General features: G+C 40.6%; 1 protein-coding gene across 1 annotated transcript in view; it reads left to right on the top strand.

Moving 5' to 3' along the window:
• Positions 1-16,637, top strand: part of GLP2R (glucagon like peptide 2 receptor) — a 55,461-nt gene that overhangs the window by 18,494 nt on the left and 20,330 nt on the right. The window contains exons 5-9 of the mRNA XM_032280288.1: positions 8,928-9,034; positions 11,447-11,600; positions 13,614-13,773; positions 14,831-14,891; positions 15,697-15,766. Of these exons, the coding sequence (XP_032136179.1) occupies positions 8,928-9,034; positions 11,447-11,600; positions 13,614-13,773; positions 14,831-14,891; positions 15,697-15,766 (552 nt within the window). The remainder of the gene's footprint in view (positions 1-8,927; positions 9,035-11,446; positions 11,601-13,613; positions 13,774-14,830; positions 14,892-15,696; positions 15,767-16,637) is intronic.

Here is a 16,637-nt window from a genome sequence, read left to right as displayed (position 1 = left end):
AGGGTGGACTCCCAGGTTTACCAAGGAACAGAATGGTAGGACCTGGTGCTGGAGGCTGTGAGAGGGTGGAGTCCAGGACAACGAGCTCGCAGGCTTCTGGCTTGGACCCTTGAGTCTTGAAAATGCCCTTCCCTGAGAAAGATACAGGGAGAAGCCTTGCTCTTTAGGTTCTCAATATTTTGCTACCTAATTCTGTGTCCTAATTTGAACCTGCAAAACACCCCCACTCTCTGCCACTCCCACACCCCCTAGTTGTGGCTTTTTTTTTTTTTTGGATAGAGTCTGCCTCTATTCCCCAGGGTGGAGTGCAGTGACATGATCATGGCTTACTGCAACCTCCAACTTCTGGGCTCAACTGATCCTCCCACCTCAGCCTCCTGAGTAGCTGGGACTACAGGCGCATACCACCACGTCTGGCATTTTTTTTGTAGAGACAGGGTTTTATCATATTGCCCAGGCTGAATTGTGGCTTTATTTCATGATTTAGTTGGAATTCTTTAGCTTTCTGAAGTCATTTAAATATTCTCCCATTGAACATTAAAGATATTTTAATTCAATAGTTTAAAGTTTAGGGACGGGGAAGGCAAGGAGTCAGTTTTAGAAATACTATTGTGTCACTTGAGTCACCTAGCCTCTCTACAGGCATCTGTCAGATGGGGTGGAAAATACCAGCTTTACAGGCCTACTTGTGAGGCTTCAGAGGGTAATGAACGTGGAGTGACTCATCAGTCTCCTGGCACACAGTAGGTGTTTGATAGCTATGATTATTGCATTTCTTTTCTTTTCAGAATATCTTCCCTGGACCCTACAAAAACTTCTCTCCCTCCCTGGGCCTTTCTGGTCCAGTCCTAGGGATGTGATCATAGTTTACTTGTCATTGTGAGATTTTTGGTGTCTGTGATGGTAGCTTTTCTGCATTGGCTACTTGGTTGGGTTTCTCTCTCTCGCTCTCTCTCTCTCTCTCTCTCTCTCTGTGTGTGTGTGTGTGTGTGTGTGTGTGTAATATTTCATTTGACTTTCAAAAGTAAAAAACCTAGCTTTTTGTTAAGTTATTAAGGTCAACTCTATTTTCTATAGTTTATTATTCTATTTATACATCTAGTAAGCTAATCTACTTTCATAGATGTCTTTGATTAATTTTTGTCGACACTAATTATTTAAATATTATTTTACATTTTAAGCTGCATTATTACATTTGATATGCTTTAGAAATTTAAACTATCTTAAGTAATTGTTATAACAAGAAAATCTTTCTTATTTTTAAATAATTCTAGTTCATCAAATACATCGAGATTATATGGTGAGTCTTAAATTTCCATAAATATGTCAATATTGTTTTCATCAAGGTGTCAACTTAAAGTTGAAAAATCAAATACTCTTTGATGTATTTCATATTGGAATCTTAATACTAACCTATTAGATCATCTAATATGTCATATTCTCTAAATAATATCAATTACATGCAGATTGTGCAAGTAATTTAAAAAACCTCTACATGAGGGATAGACAGAAGGGTAGATATGTGATGATACAACATAGAGTTTAATGATTTAGAGGCTGTGCACAGTGGCTCACACCTGTAATCCCAGCACTTTGGTAAGCTGAAATGGGAGGATTGCTGGAGCCCAGGATTTTGAGACCAGCCTGGGAAACATGGCAAAAATCCGTCTTTAAAATAAAATATAAAAATTCACTGGGCGTAGTGGCATGCACCTGTAGTCTCAGCTACTTGGGAGGCTGAGGTGGGAGGATCGCTTAAGCCCCAGGAAGTTGAGACTGAAGTGAGCTGTGATTGTGCCACTGCGCTCCAGTGTGGGTGACAGAGCAAGACGCTGTCTCAAAAAAAAAAAAAAAAAAAGAAAAAAAAGAAAAGAAAAGAATAGTTTAATATTAGAATCTAGGTTTTGAATATACAGATGTTTTTTATAAAGTTGATTTAACTTTGCTGTGTGTTTAAAACTTTTCATAATAAATATTGAGGAAAAACAAGAAAAAAATTCTATAACTGAATTCAACGCAAAACATCAATAAATGTCATGGTGTGATCAAACCTTGCCAAGATTAAGACACAAAACAAAAACTTTCACACTAAGGAGGCAAACTAGCCCAAGAAAGTAGACGTTTCCATCTCAGGAGACATGGTTGCCTATAGACCAAGATTTGTTTTTCGGATTTTCAATACCAGTGGTGTAGGTGTGTTGGTAAATATTAACAACAGGTTCCCTGCTTCCACTCCTGAGGAAAGCAAGGCTGTGATTTGTTAACATTTGCCAATTTCTGTGGCATCAGTTCCCTGCCAATTTCAAGCTACCGGTGTGAACGCAGAGTATGCACAGTAGCACGGCATTAGAAATGTTTCCCCTTATGCAGCTTTAACAGCCAAAATAACCCTGGTACCTCTGAACACAGACATGTAGAAACATAATTAGGAAGAGATGAATTTTGAGTATTTACTACTTTTATTCTGAATATAACTTATTCATTGTAAATTTAAATCGTTTAATTTTTAAGAACGTTAAAAGTGTTTTACAACTGGCTCCCTGAAAATTTGCCCACCAGTTCTCATAAGCCAGGGTGACCACACCACTGGGTCTACCAGGGTGATTGTTTTTTTTTTCACTTTTGCCAAGAAGTTGAGCCCTAAGTTCATGTTCGTTAGAGGAGGTTGATTGCATTCAGGTTCAACACATTTCATAACCTAGCTCTTTGGTCTAATGGGAGCCACCTGGCTGGGGCCCTGTTCCTTCAGAGCCTTGCGGGTGTTGGCGTTGGCATGTCTTTTGCTCCCTTAAGTCTATCCTAATCAAGGTGCAGTGGCTCATAACTATAATCCCAGTGCTTTTGGAGGCCAAAGTGGGAGGGCTGCTTGAGGCCAGGAGTTCGAGACCAGCCTGGGCAACATAGCAAGATCCCGTGTCTAATCTTTCATCAGGCACGAAGAACCTTCACCGGGATCCTCCACATTCTCAGGGAATTATTTTTAGCCTCTTTTAAACTTTCCTAGTGGATTTGAGTTCACAGAATTCTGTGGTCCTGATACAGTTTTACTGTGTGAGATGTCATACCTTTTAAAGGAACTGGGAGGACATCTGTCGTCTGATTAGATCCAGTTTATCTCAAGAATTTGTCTCACTTTTTTCACACCAAAGTCATGCTAATGGCATGCCTCGAATTAGGCAAATTGTGTATATATTTTTTTCTCCTGAGCTGTAAACTGTTTGAGAACAATGACACAGTCATATTTGAATATCACCCCCAAACTTCTGACCTAGGACTGGGGTGCACAATGGCCTTTGCATACAGTAGGCACTTAATAAATACTACATGAATGGCTTTGCAAATTCTGAGTCCATTGGTCTGTGGTGGGGCCTAGCCATCAATACTAGTTCTAAAGTTTCTCAGATGATTCTAAGATGCAGTCAAGGTTGAGAACCACGAGCGCACAGACACAGGGGCACCATCCCCAAGTCAGCGAATGGGGAGCACTAAACAAGATTTGAAAACGCACTTTTGAAGACAGGAAGTAAAGCTTTCTCTCTTTGGAAAAGTGAGGACAAGGGTATCGCCTTCTCCCCTCTGCAAATGGCCATATTTCCAAGAATTCAAATACTTAACAAAAAAAAAAAAACACTTCTGGCCATGTTTACCTGTGTTTCTAATAGAGGGTTGAAATTTTGCCCAAAAAAGGCCAGTGTTAGTAAATCTTTGCCCTTCAGAGTTTTGGCAAACAAAATATGTTATGTTCTTCAAACTGATGAGATGCTGGCGGTCCTTATGCAAGTTCAGTGGTACTTTTAAAGGAGATTGTGTGTGTGCATGTTTGTGTGTGTGTGCACCCATAAGCATTAACAGGTGTGTTAGACGACTTAGTATGGAATTGTGTTTAATGGAATGAAAATTGTTATTTTCCCTTACTTTGTCCTTTGAAAACTGCTTTCTATCCTTAAATATATAATTTATTTAATATATACATATCAATTGTATACCTGTATATCATTTTAATATATGGTATATAATTTTAATACATTTTATTTTTCAATATAATTTGTAATATACCCATTGATTATATATAATTTCTCCAAGACTTTATTTTGAAATATTCAAACATATAGAAAAATTAAAAGAATGATATAGTAGATACTCATATGCCCACTATTTAGATTCAAAATGTAACGACATTTTGCCACATTTGCTTCCTCTCTCTTTCTCTCCCTCTGAAATATTTAAAACTAATTTGCAGAAGTCATGAGATTTCATCCCTAAATTCATCAGATGCCTACTTAGATTAAGGACATTGTTCTACACAATTACATTACCATTATTATTTCAACCAAGTAAAATTAACAGTGATTTTTATCACATCATCTATTTCATCCATATTTTAAAATTTTCCAATTGTTTTCCCAAATTTTTATAGCCTTTCTTCCCTAGAAATATATCTCTTTCTCTTTTACAGTTGCATAGTATTTCACTCAGTATATCCACGAGAGTTTGTTCAGCCACTGTCCTACGGCCATCTGGGTTATTTCCAATCTTTTATTCCTAGCAATGCCACAGTGAATCACTTCATATGTGTATGTTGGCTCATATTTGTGGCAGTATATCTTTTGGAAGATTCCTAGAAATGGGATCGCTGGATTAAAGGCAGATGCATATATAATTTTGTTAGATATTGCCATAGGGGTTATACGTTTGTCCTCCCTTCAACTATGTATGAGAGTACCTGTTTCCTCATTGGGTGGGTATCACATATGGGTTAGGAAGCTTTTCATAAAGGTATTTAAGTGACTTAAGAGTCACCAGCTGGTGCTAAGAGTGAGCTGGAGACCGGATGTTTTGGAACCTCTAGAAAAATAGCCAGGTTTTGTTAGAAACTTAATGTAGAAGACAGTTGAAGAAAATCCTCTAAAGAAGCACAATTAAACCAACTGTAGCAGGGGTTCTGGGTGCCCTGCCCATATTCCCTTGCCCTGATCAGTTCAGTACACAGCTGCTTAACTTCTTACCACAAGTGCATGCATTTATTTGCTGGTTCTCTGGTTCCGAAGCCCACTTTGTTGAAATGCAGGCCATAAGGGCCACAGAATTAATGCGCCTTAGAAGTAACTGTCGATCAATGACTGGCAAGATTTGGTATATTTCTATACCAGCTCCCTTGGTCTTGGGGGTAATTGACACTGAGGCTTCCAGAGTTTCCCCAGTGGGATAAAGCTCCAAATTCCCACCATGGTAACTGCCTTGATAATATATCCTTTATTTGTTCTACCATCTCCCTTCCCCATTGATTATTTTTTCACTTTTTGTTTTGTTATGTTTTGTTTTTGTTTTTGAGATGGAGTCTCACTCTATCGCCCAGGCTGGAGTACAATGGTACAGTCTCAGCTCACTGCAACCTCTGCCTCTCCTGCCTCAGCCTCCGGAGTAGCTGGGATTACAGATGCCCACCACCACACCCAGCTAATTTTTGTATTTTTAGTAGAGACGGCGTTTGCCATGTTGGCCAGGCTGGTCTCGAACTCCTGACCTCAGGTGATCCGCCCTCTTCGGCCTCCCAAAGTGCTGGGATTACAAGTGTGAGCCACCACACCAGACTGATTTTTTTCACTTTTTATGCAACCTGCCTGCGTTCCAATTTTTATCTCAGGATCTGCTTCTTGGAAACCCAAACTAAGAAACCGAAAGAAAAAAAAATCCAAGCATTTCCCCTAATTTGTTTCTAGAAAGCATAAAACACACACATACGTTTTGAAAATCATAATTTAGAAACAAATAATTAGTTATTTAATTAAATGTGTTAGCCTTGTATCTCCAGTAAAATAAATCACACTAAATGACCCAGAAATCATCAATTTAAAGAAACTACACCACTCTGTATGCAGAAGCACAAAACACTTCTCTACTTTCAAGGTGTTTCATAGCCTATCTGGAAAGACAAGATGAATGTAAGCAAAGCATTAATGAATTATACAATTGATACCCCTATTTGTGAAACAGACCACAAGTACTTTGACAGTAAGAGTTGACAATAAGCAGAGAGGCATTTGAGGAGCATTTCTTACAAGGGGTAGGTTTATGCTGGTCTTAGAAGGAAAGATTTAGTTTCAACGAGAGGCAAACAAGCGCAGTTGGAGACTGACAAGATTATAGTGATCTTGATGAGGTTCATAGAGAATAATTCTAGAGAGAAACGTGGTTGGGATTGATCTGGAAGAGCTCAAAAGCTACACTGAGAGTTCTGCCTCCAGACCACCATAGCAAAAAGATGTTAACAATGAAAGAAAAAACATACCACATGGACATTTTAATCTACATAAAGGAATGAAGAACACTAGAAATAGTAAATATGAAGATAAATATTTTTAGAAATCCATAACAGTAAGAGGTATGGAAAAATCCCCAAATGTTTAAAACATAACAGCATGCTTCTAAATAACCCATAAGTCAAGTAAAAAAGTATAAGAGAAATTAGTAAATACTTTACTAAATAAAAATGAAAAAACAATATATCAGGCAACCAAAGCAGTCATGGAAAGAAATGTATAGCATTCTTTTTTCTTTTTTTTTTTTTTTTTTTTTGACTTAAGTTTTGGGATACATGCGCTGAACGTGCAGGTTTGTTACATAGGTATACATGTGCCGTGATGGTTTGCTGTACCTATCAACGCATTACCTAGGTTTTAAGTCCCACATGCATTAGGTATTTGTCCTAATGCTCTCCCTCTTCTTGCCTCCCACCCCTCGACAGACCCTGGTCTGTGATGTCCCCCTCCTTGTGTCCATGTGTTCTCATGTTCAGCTCCCACTTATGAGTGAGAACATGTGGTGTTTGTTTTTCTGTTCCTGTGTTAGTTTGCTGAGAATGATGGCTTCCAGCTTCATCTATGTCCCTGCAAAAGACATGAACTCGTTCCGTTTTATGGCGGCGTGGTATTCCATGGTGTATATGTGCCACAGTTTCTTTATCCAGTCTATAGCATTCTTATATTAGAAAATTGGAAAAATATCAAGTCAGTGGCCTAACTTCCACCTTAGGAAACTAGGGAAAAAAACCCAGCAAATTAAACTCAAAGTAAGCAGAAAAGAATTAGACAGGTAAGAATAGAATTTAATTAAATGGAAAACAGATAACAGGAAAATAAATAAAACCCAAACTTGGTTATTTCATCTTGGTGTTGATGGTTTTGAGTCTTTTCCATTCTGGTTTGATTTTTGTGCATTTTTGGCTGGAGTGTCTCATAGATTTCTTCACTGGTGCTTTTTCTTCAGTTTTCTCATCATTAAAATCATCATCGTCTTCTTCAACGTCATCATCTTCATCTTCTTCATCAGCAGCAAGTTTTAATTTTTTTCTGTGGAACCTTGCTACCACCCCCAGGGGGAGATTGCTTTCCAGACATAGTTAAGAGTTTCACATTCTCCTCCTCTTCATCTTCTGACTCTGCATCTTCCTGCACAGCTACTAAGTGCTGCCCACTAATATGCATTGGCCCTGAACCACACTTCAACTGTAAGACCATGGGTGGTGTTATTTCAAAGATCCCAAGGGAAACCACTGGCTGTACAGACATATTCAAAGTTGCCAGTGTTACTTTAATTGAACTGCCTTCGTAATTCATTGTCTCCACTTCAACAATGTGTACTCATCCTTTGCACCAGCCCCTAATCTGACCGTTCTTAAAGATATGTGATGTTCCTTTTCATCATTATCCACCTTAAAAGGATCATCTTTGTCAGCCTTTAATTCACAACTGAAGAGATAGTTGTGGGGCCTCAGGGGGCTCATGTCCATGTCCACTGAGTCCTCCCTGGGGTGGTGGCACGTACTTAGGTGGGAAAGAAGGTGGACAGAGATAAATAACCACAGGGAATAACTGTGCAGGATGGAATTACATCAGCCAAACTTGGTTATTTAAGAACATCAATAAATTTGGTAAACCTCTAGAAAGATGAACTTTAAAAAGGGAAAGAATTAGACATTAAAAGAATAATAAGAGATTTTTATGAATGCCTTTCTGCCAATAATTTCTACGTGTTGGAGCCAATGGACAATTTTTTTAAACAAAAAAACTACAAAAAGCTCACTAAAGAAGGAATAGATAACCAGAATAGCCCTCTATCTATTATTAAAATTGCCTGGTAGTTAAAGCCTTCTCACAGAGAAAACTTTGGACCTATTTAACTCCAATGGCGAATTCTACCAAATACGTAAAAATAAAATAATACCAATTCTACACAAACTCTCTAGAAAATTGAAAAGGAGAAAATACTTCCCAACTCAGCTGTGTGGCCATTGCTAAACAGATGCCAAGACCAGGCAAACACACTCCAAGAAAATAAAACTACAGACCAAAATCTCTCATGAACAAAGAATAAAAAGCACATTTAATTACACAGAATTTCCAGTAAATTATCCTCTGTTCACAATCAGGCTACCTGGGACTCAGAGAAAATATTGCAATGTTTCATTGAGTCTTATTCCAAGAGGTCATCTATGAAGACTTACTTTGGAAAGGAGACATTCAGGCGGAAATCTGGTCCTATCCTCGAGAAGGAAAGATCCATAGACTCTAGGGACAGTGCTCCCAAGGGCAAAGAGCCTGTCCTCATTCCCAAGGCACCATCTTGTTCTGAACACAATTCCTTTATGCTATTGTGGTTCTTGGTGTATCAGTGCTGGTCTATGGGCCCAGTCACAGGGGTGAGACCCCCCGTGGGCTCTTCACTTATTAAGTTTCCTTGGCCTCTGGGATGTACCAGAGAGCAGTCTCAACTGCCCTATTAGGGTATCAACAAGGATGGGGAAGGAAAAGTTTAAAAGCATGTTGGGAGTCCATGCCTTGACCCTTGGTGGCCCTGGGCATGGAGCTGGGGGATGTGGCCATAGCCCCATGGCTTGGTGGTCATGTCTGCTCTTCCTCTGTGTTCAGGTGGATCATTATGCCTTGCTGTCAACCTTGCAGCTGATGTACACCGTGGGATACTCCTTCTCTCTTATCTCCCTCTTCCTGGCTCTCACCCTCCTCTTGTTTCTTCGGTGAGTAGAACTTCTGCAGACATATGTTCAGGCAGATAGAACCAACCCTATGTTTCATTCTATTCCCTTGATTTTTCCTAGACATGCATACCTATGATAAAGTTTAATAAATTAGGCACAGTGAGAGATTAACAACAACAGCCAATATTAAAATAGAACAGTTATAACACTATATTACAATAAGAGTTATGTGAATGTGGCCTCTCTTCCTCTCAAAATATCTTATTCCACTATGTTCAGCATTCTTTCTGTGATGGTCAATGGATGGAGCTGGTCAGTGTTAGATTTCATCACTACTCAGAATAGCACATCATTTAAAACTCACGAACTATTTAATTATTTATTTCTGGAAGTTTTTCATTTAATATTTTTGAGCCGCAGCTGACCATGATCGATCACAGGTAACTAAACAGTGGAAAGCAAGAGTGTGGATAATGGGGGACTATGGTATTGTATAATTTGCTCATTGGCTACCTCTAGAAGTCAGTGGAAGACTGGCCTGGATGTGTCATGAATCATCAAACCTGGAAATGACCTGAGAGGGGCTGAGGTCCATCCATCCCATTTTGCAGATGAAGGGGAAGGAAGAGATGGCAATGTCCCAGTCAGAGGCATTGAGTCGCCTCTGATCATAAAGCCAGTGGGCTGCACAGCTAGAACTTGAGCCCAAGACTCCTGACAGCACTACCTCCTTTAGATTAGACACCTGCTGTCTGCCCGGCCGCGGTGTACATCCCTGATCACACCCATTACCGCCACAGCCCATTCCCACCACACCTCAATCAGAGGCATTCTTTTTACAGAAGAGATTAAGAGTCTTCCCCAAGGGAAACAAGTGGGTGGAAGAGCTGGGATTTTAATCAAGTGTCCTCAGACTCCAATTAGCTATCAAATTTAAGTGCTTACTCCTAAGTGGGTTGCATGCATTAAGTCCTTTAAATGTTATCTTAATTCAAATTAGGAGTAATTCTAGTCCTAGAAGGTTAGCATTATTATTACCCCCGCTTGATAAGTGAGTTAGCTGAAATATGGAGAGCTGAAGTAACTTGCCCAAGATCACCAGCTGGTGGGTGATGAAGCCAGGATCACAACCAGGCTGTCCAGGATCTGAGCACGTTCACTCCCTAAACTGTCTTTCAGCATTCCAAAGCCTGAGTGCATTTTACTAATTATGTTTGTAGAAATCACCCAAGTGAGACATTTATGGACTCACTAGAAAGCTCTCCAAAGCCGTCTCTGGTCTCAGGGTCATAAGTGGATATCACGTGGCAGACTGAGCGTTTGACATAGGTGTAGGAGACCTGAGTGTCAGCTCCAGAGCTCCTGCCCACCTGGGCTCTGCTAGCCCTGGGTTGGGCCTCATGTGATTCCTCAATCCTGAGATGTTCTGAAGCTTCTAGGGTAGAGTCATGGCCATCTACCCCATCGGGAGAACAATGCTTCAGCTACAGGAGACTTCTACAACTTGCACCCACTGATTATCTGTGACCTCCTTCCTCCATGCCCTGTCCCAAAGTCCCAGGACCAAAACAGAAGAAAATAACTGCCCAGCCCTGTAGCAAGTCACTTCAGCTAAGCCTGGGACAACCAAGTGTCAGTTTTGCCTAAGGCTTGGGGAAAAGTGAAGCCTAGTCGCTGCCCTCAAATAGCCCCCAATCTAGTTAGAGAGAAGAATGTGTAAATCACAAGACACAGGAACCTGCCTCAAGTCCATTTTGGAAATTGAAAATGTAATAATAGCTCTAAAGCAAAATAGAACAGGATGTGTGCTGCCCAGAGAGCACAGTGGTGGAAAGAGGTCTTTTCGCTGGAGACATCAAGGATGCACAGTGTCACATCACACGCAGAGTCTGCAGGAGACTCCAGGTGCGTAAGGAAGGGGTGATGAGAGCTGACACTTTTCTGGACACTTACTTATGTGCACAGATTAACTGATTTAATCATCTCACAACCCGTGGAGGTAAGTGCTCTTGTTCTCAGAGGCAGAAGAGCCTGAGAATTTCTGTGTCTGAATCTCAGCTCTACGCCTTACTGCTCTGGGACTTTGGAAAGATGACTTAATCATTCCGCTTTAATTATTTCATTTATAAAACCAAGGTAATAATGGTGCATATTCCACCAGTGGTGGTAAGCAGTAAGAATACCCAAAATAGCAGCATATGTAAATGATTTGGAACATGGCTGGCATGTTGTAGGTGTTTTGTAGGTGATAACTATTATTACTCCCATTTTACAAATGAGGAAAATGAGGCACAGAGAAATAAGGTCACATAATCCAGCAGTCCAGCTCTACAGACTATACTATGACCCTCTGTCTTTAGTGATAGATACACAGGCATAAAAGTCATAGGCTTGTTGGTGGAGCCGTTCTCTCCTGAGGGAAGGCGTTCGTTCGGTTTTCTCCGTGCACAGAAAGCTCCACTGCACACGCAACTACATCCACATGAACCTGTTTGCTTCTTTCATCCTGAGAACGCTGGCTGTGCTGGTGAAGGACGTCGTCTTCTACAACTCTTACTCCAAGAGGCCTGACAATGAGAATGGGTGGATGTCCTACCTGTCAGAGGTAAGCCCCTGCCCCACTGTTTAAATTGAACTCTCCACCTGATGGGTCAGTACTGGGACTCAGAAGGCAGGCAGGTGGGACTGGAGAGGGGTAGGGGGAGATAAAAGGGTTTCCAAGACTTTTTGGCTAGTACGTGACTTAACAAAACCACCACCTGCCGAGAGCAGGGCCAGGTGAAGGGGACCAAAAGCAGAAGGGTTCACCGTGGCTGCTGTATGTCCTTGGGCGAGAATTTCTTCATGTACAAACAAAGGAACTGGACCAGATCAACATTTTTTTTTTTTTTTTTTTTTTTTTTTTTTTTACAATTATAGCTGGCCCTCTGTATCCGTGAGTTCTGCATTCATGAATTCAACCAACTGAGGATAGAAGATATTTGAGAATAAAAAGGATGATTGTGTCTGAACTGAACATACGCAGACTCTTTCCTTGTCATTATTCTCTAAACAATACAGTATTACAGCTATTCTCCTAGCATTTATAAGGTTTTAAGTATTATAAGCAACCTAGCGATGCTTTAAAGTATGTGAAAGCATGTGCATAGGTTATAGGCAAACGCTACGCCATTTTATATAAGGACTTTGGTATCCATAGAGGGTCCTAGAAACAATCTCCCGAGGATACTGAGGGACAGTTGTACTATTTCCTTAAAGCAGCAAAGTTTTTCCACATTGAAATCTGCATCTATTGAGATGATTTTTCTTTTACCCTGCTAAGTGATGCAGTAGCCTATTAAACTAGCCTTGCGTTCCTGGAATAAATCCAACTGGGTTTTGATATATTATTTTCTTTCTCCTAAGTTGCTGTCCTTAGGTTGCTAATACTGTGTTTTGTTCAGTATTTCCTTGTTGACATTCATGAGGTACCTGTAATGCCTTTGTCAGTTTGGGGATCAAGTTAGTGCTAACCTCTTAAAACAATTAGAACTTGTTTCCACTTTCACTATTCTCTGGAAGAATTTATTAAAGATGACTATTATTTCTTCCTTAAATATTTGATAGATTGTGCTAATGAAGCATTTTGGACCCAGAATTACTTTATTGGAAAGTTTTAAACTATGGATTAGTTATGAATCTTATATCCAGGTTCTATTTCTTCTGTCAGCTGTAGTAAATGAGTTTTTCTAGGAATTTGTCTATTTCATCTAACTTCAAATTTATCGGCCTAATGTTGTTCATGATATTCTCTTCAGACCTTTTTCAAGTCCATTGGATCTGTAAGAGTGTTCTCATTTTCATTCCTGATATTGATTATTTGTATCTTTGCTCTATTTTTTAACCCTTTGATCATCTTGGCAACAACTTTCTCAACTATATTTGACTTTTCAAAGAATAAACTTTTGGCATTGTTGAATTCTCTTTGTTGCATGTTCTCTATTTCATTAATTTCTGCCTTTATTATTTCCTCCCATGTACTTTCTTTGGGCTTAGTTAGCTATTCTTTTTCTAACTTTTTTTTTACATGATCCTTAAAATAATTGATATTCAGCCTTTTACTCTTTAAAAAATGCACTTAAGGCTATAAGTTTTATTCTAGGTTTGGTATTAGCCTTATACTGTAAGCTCATGCAGTATTTCCCTTACATTCAGTTAAGAAATTCTTTCTAATTTCTGGGGTTTTTTTTATTTGTTCAATGGATTGCTTAGAAGTCTATTTTTAAATTTCCAATTATATGAACGTTTTAAAATTATTGATTTTAGCTTAATGGAACTGAGGTTAGAGAACATACTCTTCAGTGTTTCCATTAGGGCAGTTACTGATGGTGAATTTTCTACATTTTTGTTTATCTAAAAATATCTATAATGTAGGGAAGAAGCTGGCTTTGAAAACATACATGAAGTCCTCCTTCTTTCGCATTCTGGTATTATTGCCAACCTCCCTGAGATGGTCAGAAGGGTCTGGGAGAGACGAGAGTAAAGAGGGAGGGGTTGTCCCTGGGAGGCCTTCTACCCCAGACTCAACGTCAGATGCAGGGGAGCCTGGACTCACCTTCAGGTGTTTTGTCTTCTGCAGATGTCCACCTCCTGCCGCTCAGTCCAGGTTCTCTTGCATTACTTTGTGGGTGCCAATTACTTATGGCTGCTGGTCGAAGGCCTCTACCTCCATGCGTTGCTGGAGCCCACAGTGCTTCCTGAAAGACGGCTGTGGCCCAGATACCTGCTGTTGGGTTGGGGTGAGTGACCTGACCTCTGGTCTCCTCTTCTGGGGATCCATCAAAATATGGGAGCCTGATAGAGACTTTAGTTGGACTTAGAAAGCTAACTGGAGGTTGCTTCTGGGACATATTAGTCCTCAAGGACAGGAAGCTTTGAAGAGGGGTGTGTATGTATGTGTGTGTATGTGCACACGTGCACAAATGCGCATATATGCACAGGTGCTATAGGCCCAATGGACACATTTGAAAACTGAGAAATCTGGTGGAACCTGATGCTATTCCTCCTACCCTGTCTCCAACTGTATTAGTCTGCTTGAAATGTCAAAACAAAATACTCATGTAATTTAAACAACAGACATTGATTTCTTATGGTTCTGGAGGCTGGGAAGTTCAGCATGGTTGGGTTCTGGTGAGGGTTCTCTTCCTGGTTTGCGGTCAGTTGCTTTCTTCCTGTATTCTCACATGGTGAGGAGAGAGAGAAATCAAGCTATCTGGTCTCTTTTTATAAGGGCACTAACCCTGTCCCTATAAGGGACCCCACCCTCAAGACCTCAGCTAAACCTGAGTAATTACCACCAAATACCCTGTCTCCAAATGCCATCACATTAGGGGTAGGGCTTCAACATATAACTTTTGGGAGGATACCTATATTTAGTCCATAATATCAGGTCTTCAAGAAGAGGTTTTCTAATTAAAAAAATATGACCAAGAGTATCTAGATTTGGACCCCCTACCTCCACAAACCCTTTCAAGAATTTGGTGCTGCAGGATTCAGAGGAAATAACCTGGGGCCAGTAATTCAGGAGATTTGGGTTAATATCCTTGGATTTATTCTCAGCTGCTTTGTGACAAGTATCGAGCTGCTTTCCCTCTCTGGGTCCTGGTTTCCTGGATGGTAAAACAATTGATGGGCCCTGTGCCACCCTCGGTCTCTCCAGCTCTCACAGTCTACAACTCCGTGATGTTTCGGTTTTTATGTTTTAACCACCTGTGGTTAGCCCCATCAGCTGTGGCGGGAGACAAGCAAGTTTGGCCAACCAACTCCTAACTACATTTCCCTGTGTTTTCTCCCTAGCCTTCCCTGTGCTATTTGTTGTACCCTGGGGTTTCGCCCGTGCACACCTGGAGAACACAGGGTAGGTAATTCATCGGGTTTTACTCTTTCACGAGCCAGTAATTCCCAGACATGCTTAAATATAAATAATCACGTCATTTTACCAACAAAAATATCCATCCCTTCTCATTTTGGCCATCTAGAATATACTTAGGAATGGGAGATAAAATAATCAAAGATCTCATAGCAATTAGTTTATTAATTTAGTTGCACATGCGAGTTAGTTCAAAGATGCTGTATAGTTAGCTGCGGCCCTGGGTATGTAAGGACAAAAATACAGGAATGGTTATTGCAGCATTGTTCATAGTGAGAAAAAAATTAGCAAAACCAAACGAACAAAAAAAACCCTGAATGCTCATCGATATGGGAATCATTGAAAAAATTATGACATACCTATATTGCAGAATATTATGAGACTACCTCAAGAAAAACAGGTTAGTTATTATGGGAAATTTTAGGCATTGATTCTCAAAGGCATATTTTAAGCCTATGCCCAAATGTATATTGTGCGATCCCATTTTCCTCCAAACAGCACAAAAAACTATGTAATTAGGAATTTGTACTTGTATGAACATGGAGGAAAATTTTGGAAAGATATACACACTAGGCTCTTAACACTGAGGAGCAATTTCGTGGTAGGGCAAGTAAACAGTACCAGTGCTAACAGGAGGGGATTTTTGTTCTCTCCTCTGCCTCTCCCACCCTTCAGGGGAATGATTGGTGGAAATTAAGGCTTGAGTGCAAGCTTCCTTCTTCCAGAGGGCATGGGACTTCGACTTTCAATCTTCTCTTGTTTTTAAGTCTTCTACTGTCTTCTCTGACCTTAGGTGCTGGACAACAAATGGGAATAAGAAAATCTGGTGGATCATCCGAGGACCCATTTTACTCTGTGTAACAGTAAGGACCATCCCACTTACCCTTTTTGTCTCTGAGTCCAGAAGCTGTGAGGAACATGCATCCCCACACCCCACTCCTCTCGCCCAGATTCTCTGATGCCTTGAGAGACAGAAGCGGAACTGTGAGCATTTTCTGCTGAATAAGAAGTTAAAAGTGTCTTGCTCTGTTTCAGGACCTCAATTTTGGAGTTACATTGTAAGCCTCCTTCAATCTGGGTCTTCAAACTATGTAAAGAGACCTGCAGTCAGCTCTGCGGTCCTGTATTGAAGGGCTGAGATGTGTACCAGGCACTGAGGATACCGATGCCTTTAGTCATGGAGGAGCCCAGGATAGCAGGGCTATTGGCCTATATCCTAACGCCATCTGCAGGAGGGAGGAAGAGACCCAGGCAACCTCTTTTAGAGGAGGAAAACACACAATCAATATTAACCCCAAGTTGTGATGCAGGTTAGGATCAAGACATAGATGCCACTCTGAGACCTTAGGGAGGAAGGGCCTTTAATCATTGTGGCCCAGAATATTTGGTATGGAAAGGGACGGCCGACCCAGAGTCAAAAATTCCTTTAGATAATAGAATATGAGAATGGGATCTGTCAAAGAAGCTAGAAGGAAGGGGCAGGAAATTAGCAAACACTGGATTGGCAAGATCCCAGAGGGGGGCAGAAAGTCTTCCTGCCTAGACACAGCACCATCATCTCCGCATGCCCACCAAGTGCCAACCACTGTGTGTTGTTCTCTGACCACCCTGATCAGCTTCTCTTAGTGAGCTCCTTGCTGCGAAATGCAGTCTTATTTTGCTTAAGTTCTTAAAATTCATCCTTTCGGGGGCTTCCGGGATGCCCCTTCTACATGGTTTATTCTCACCTCCCTA

Source organism: Sapajus apella, unplaced genomic scaffold (assembly GCF_009761245.1).
Source record: "Sapajus apella isolate SASKATOON/1434 unplaced genomic scaffold, GSC_monkey_1.0 scaffold12, whole genome shotgun sequence".
In the NCBI taxonomy this organism is placed as follows: domain Eukaryota; kingdom Metazoa; phylum Chordata; class Mammalia; order Primates; family Cebidae; genus Sapajus; species Sapajus apella.
Note: the sequence above shows the minus strand (reverse complement) of the source record. Positions and strands in the feature narration are given on the sequence as shown.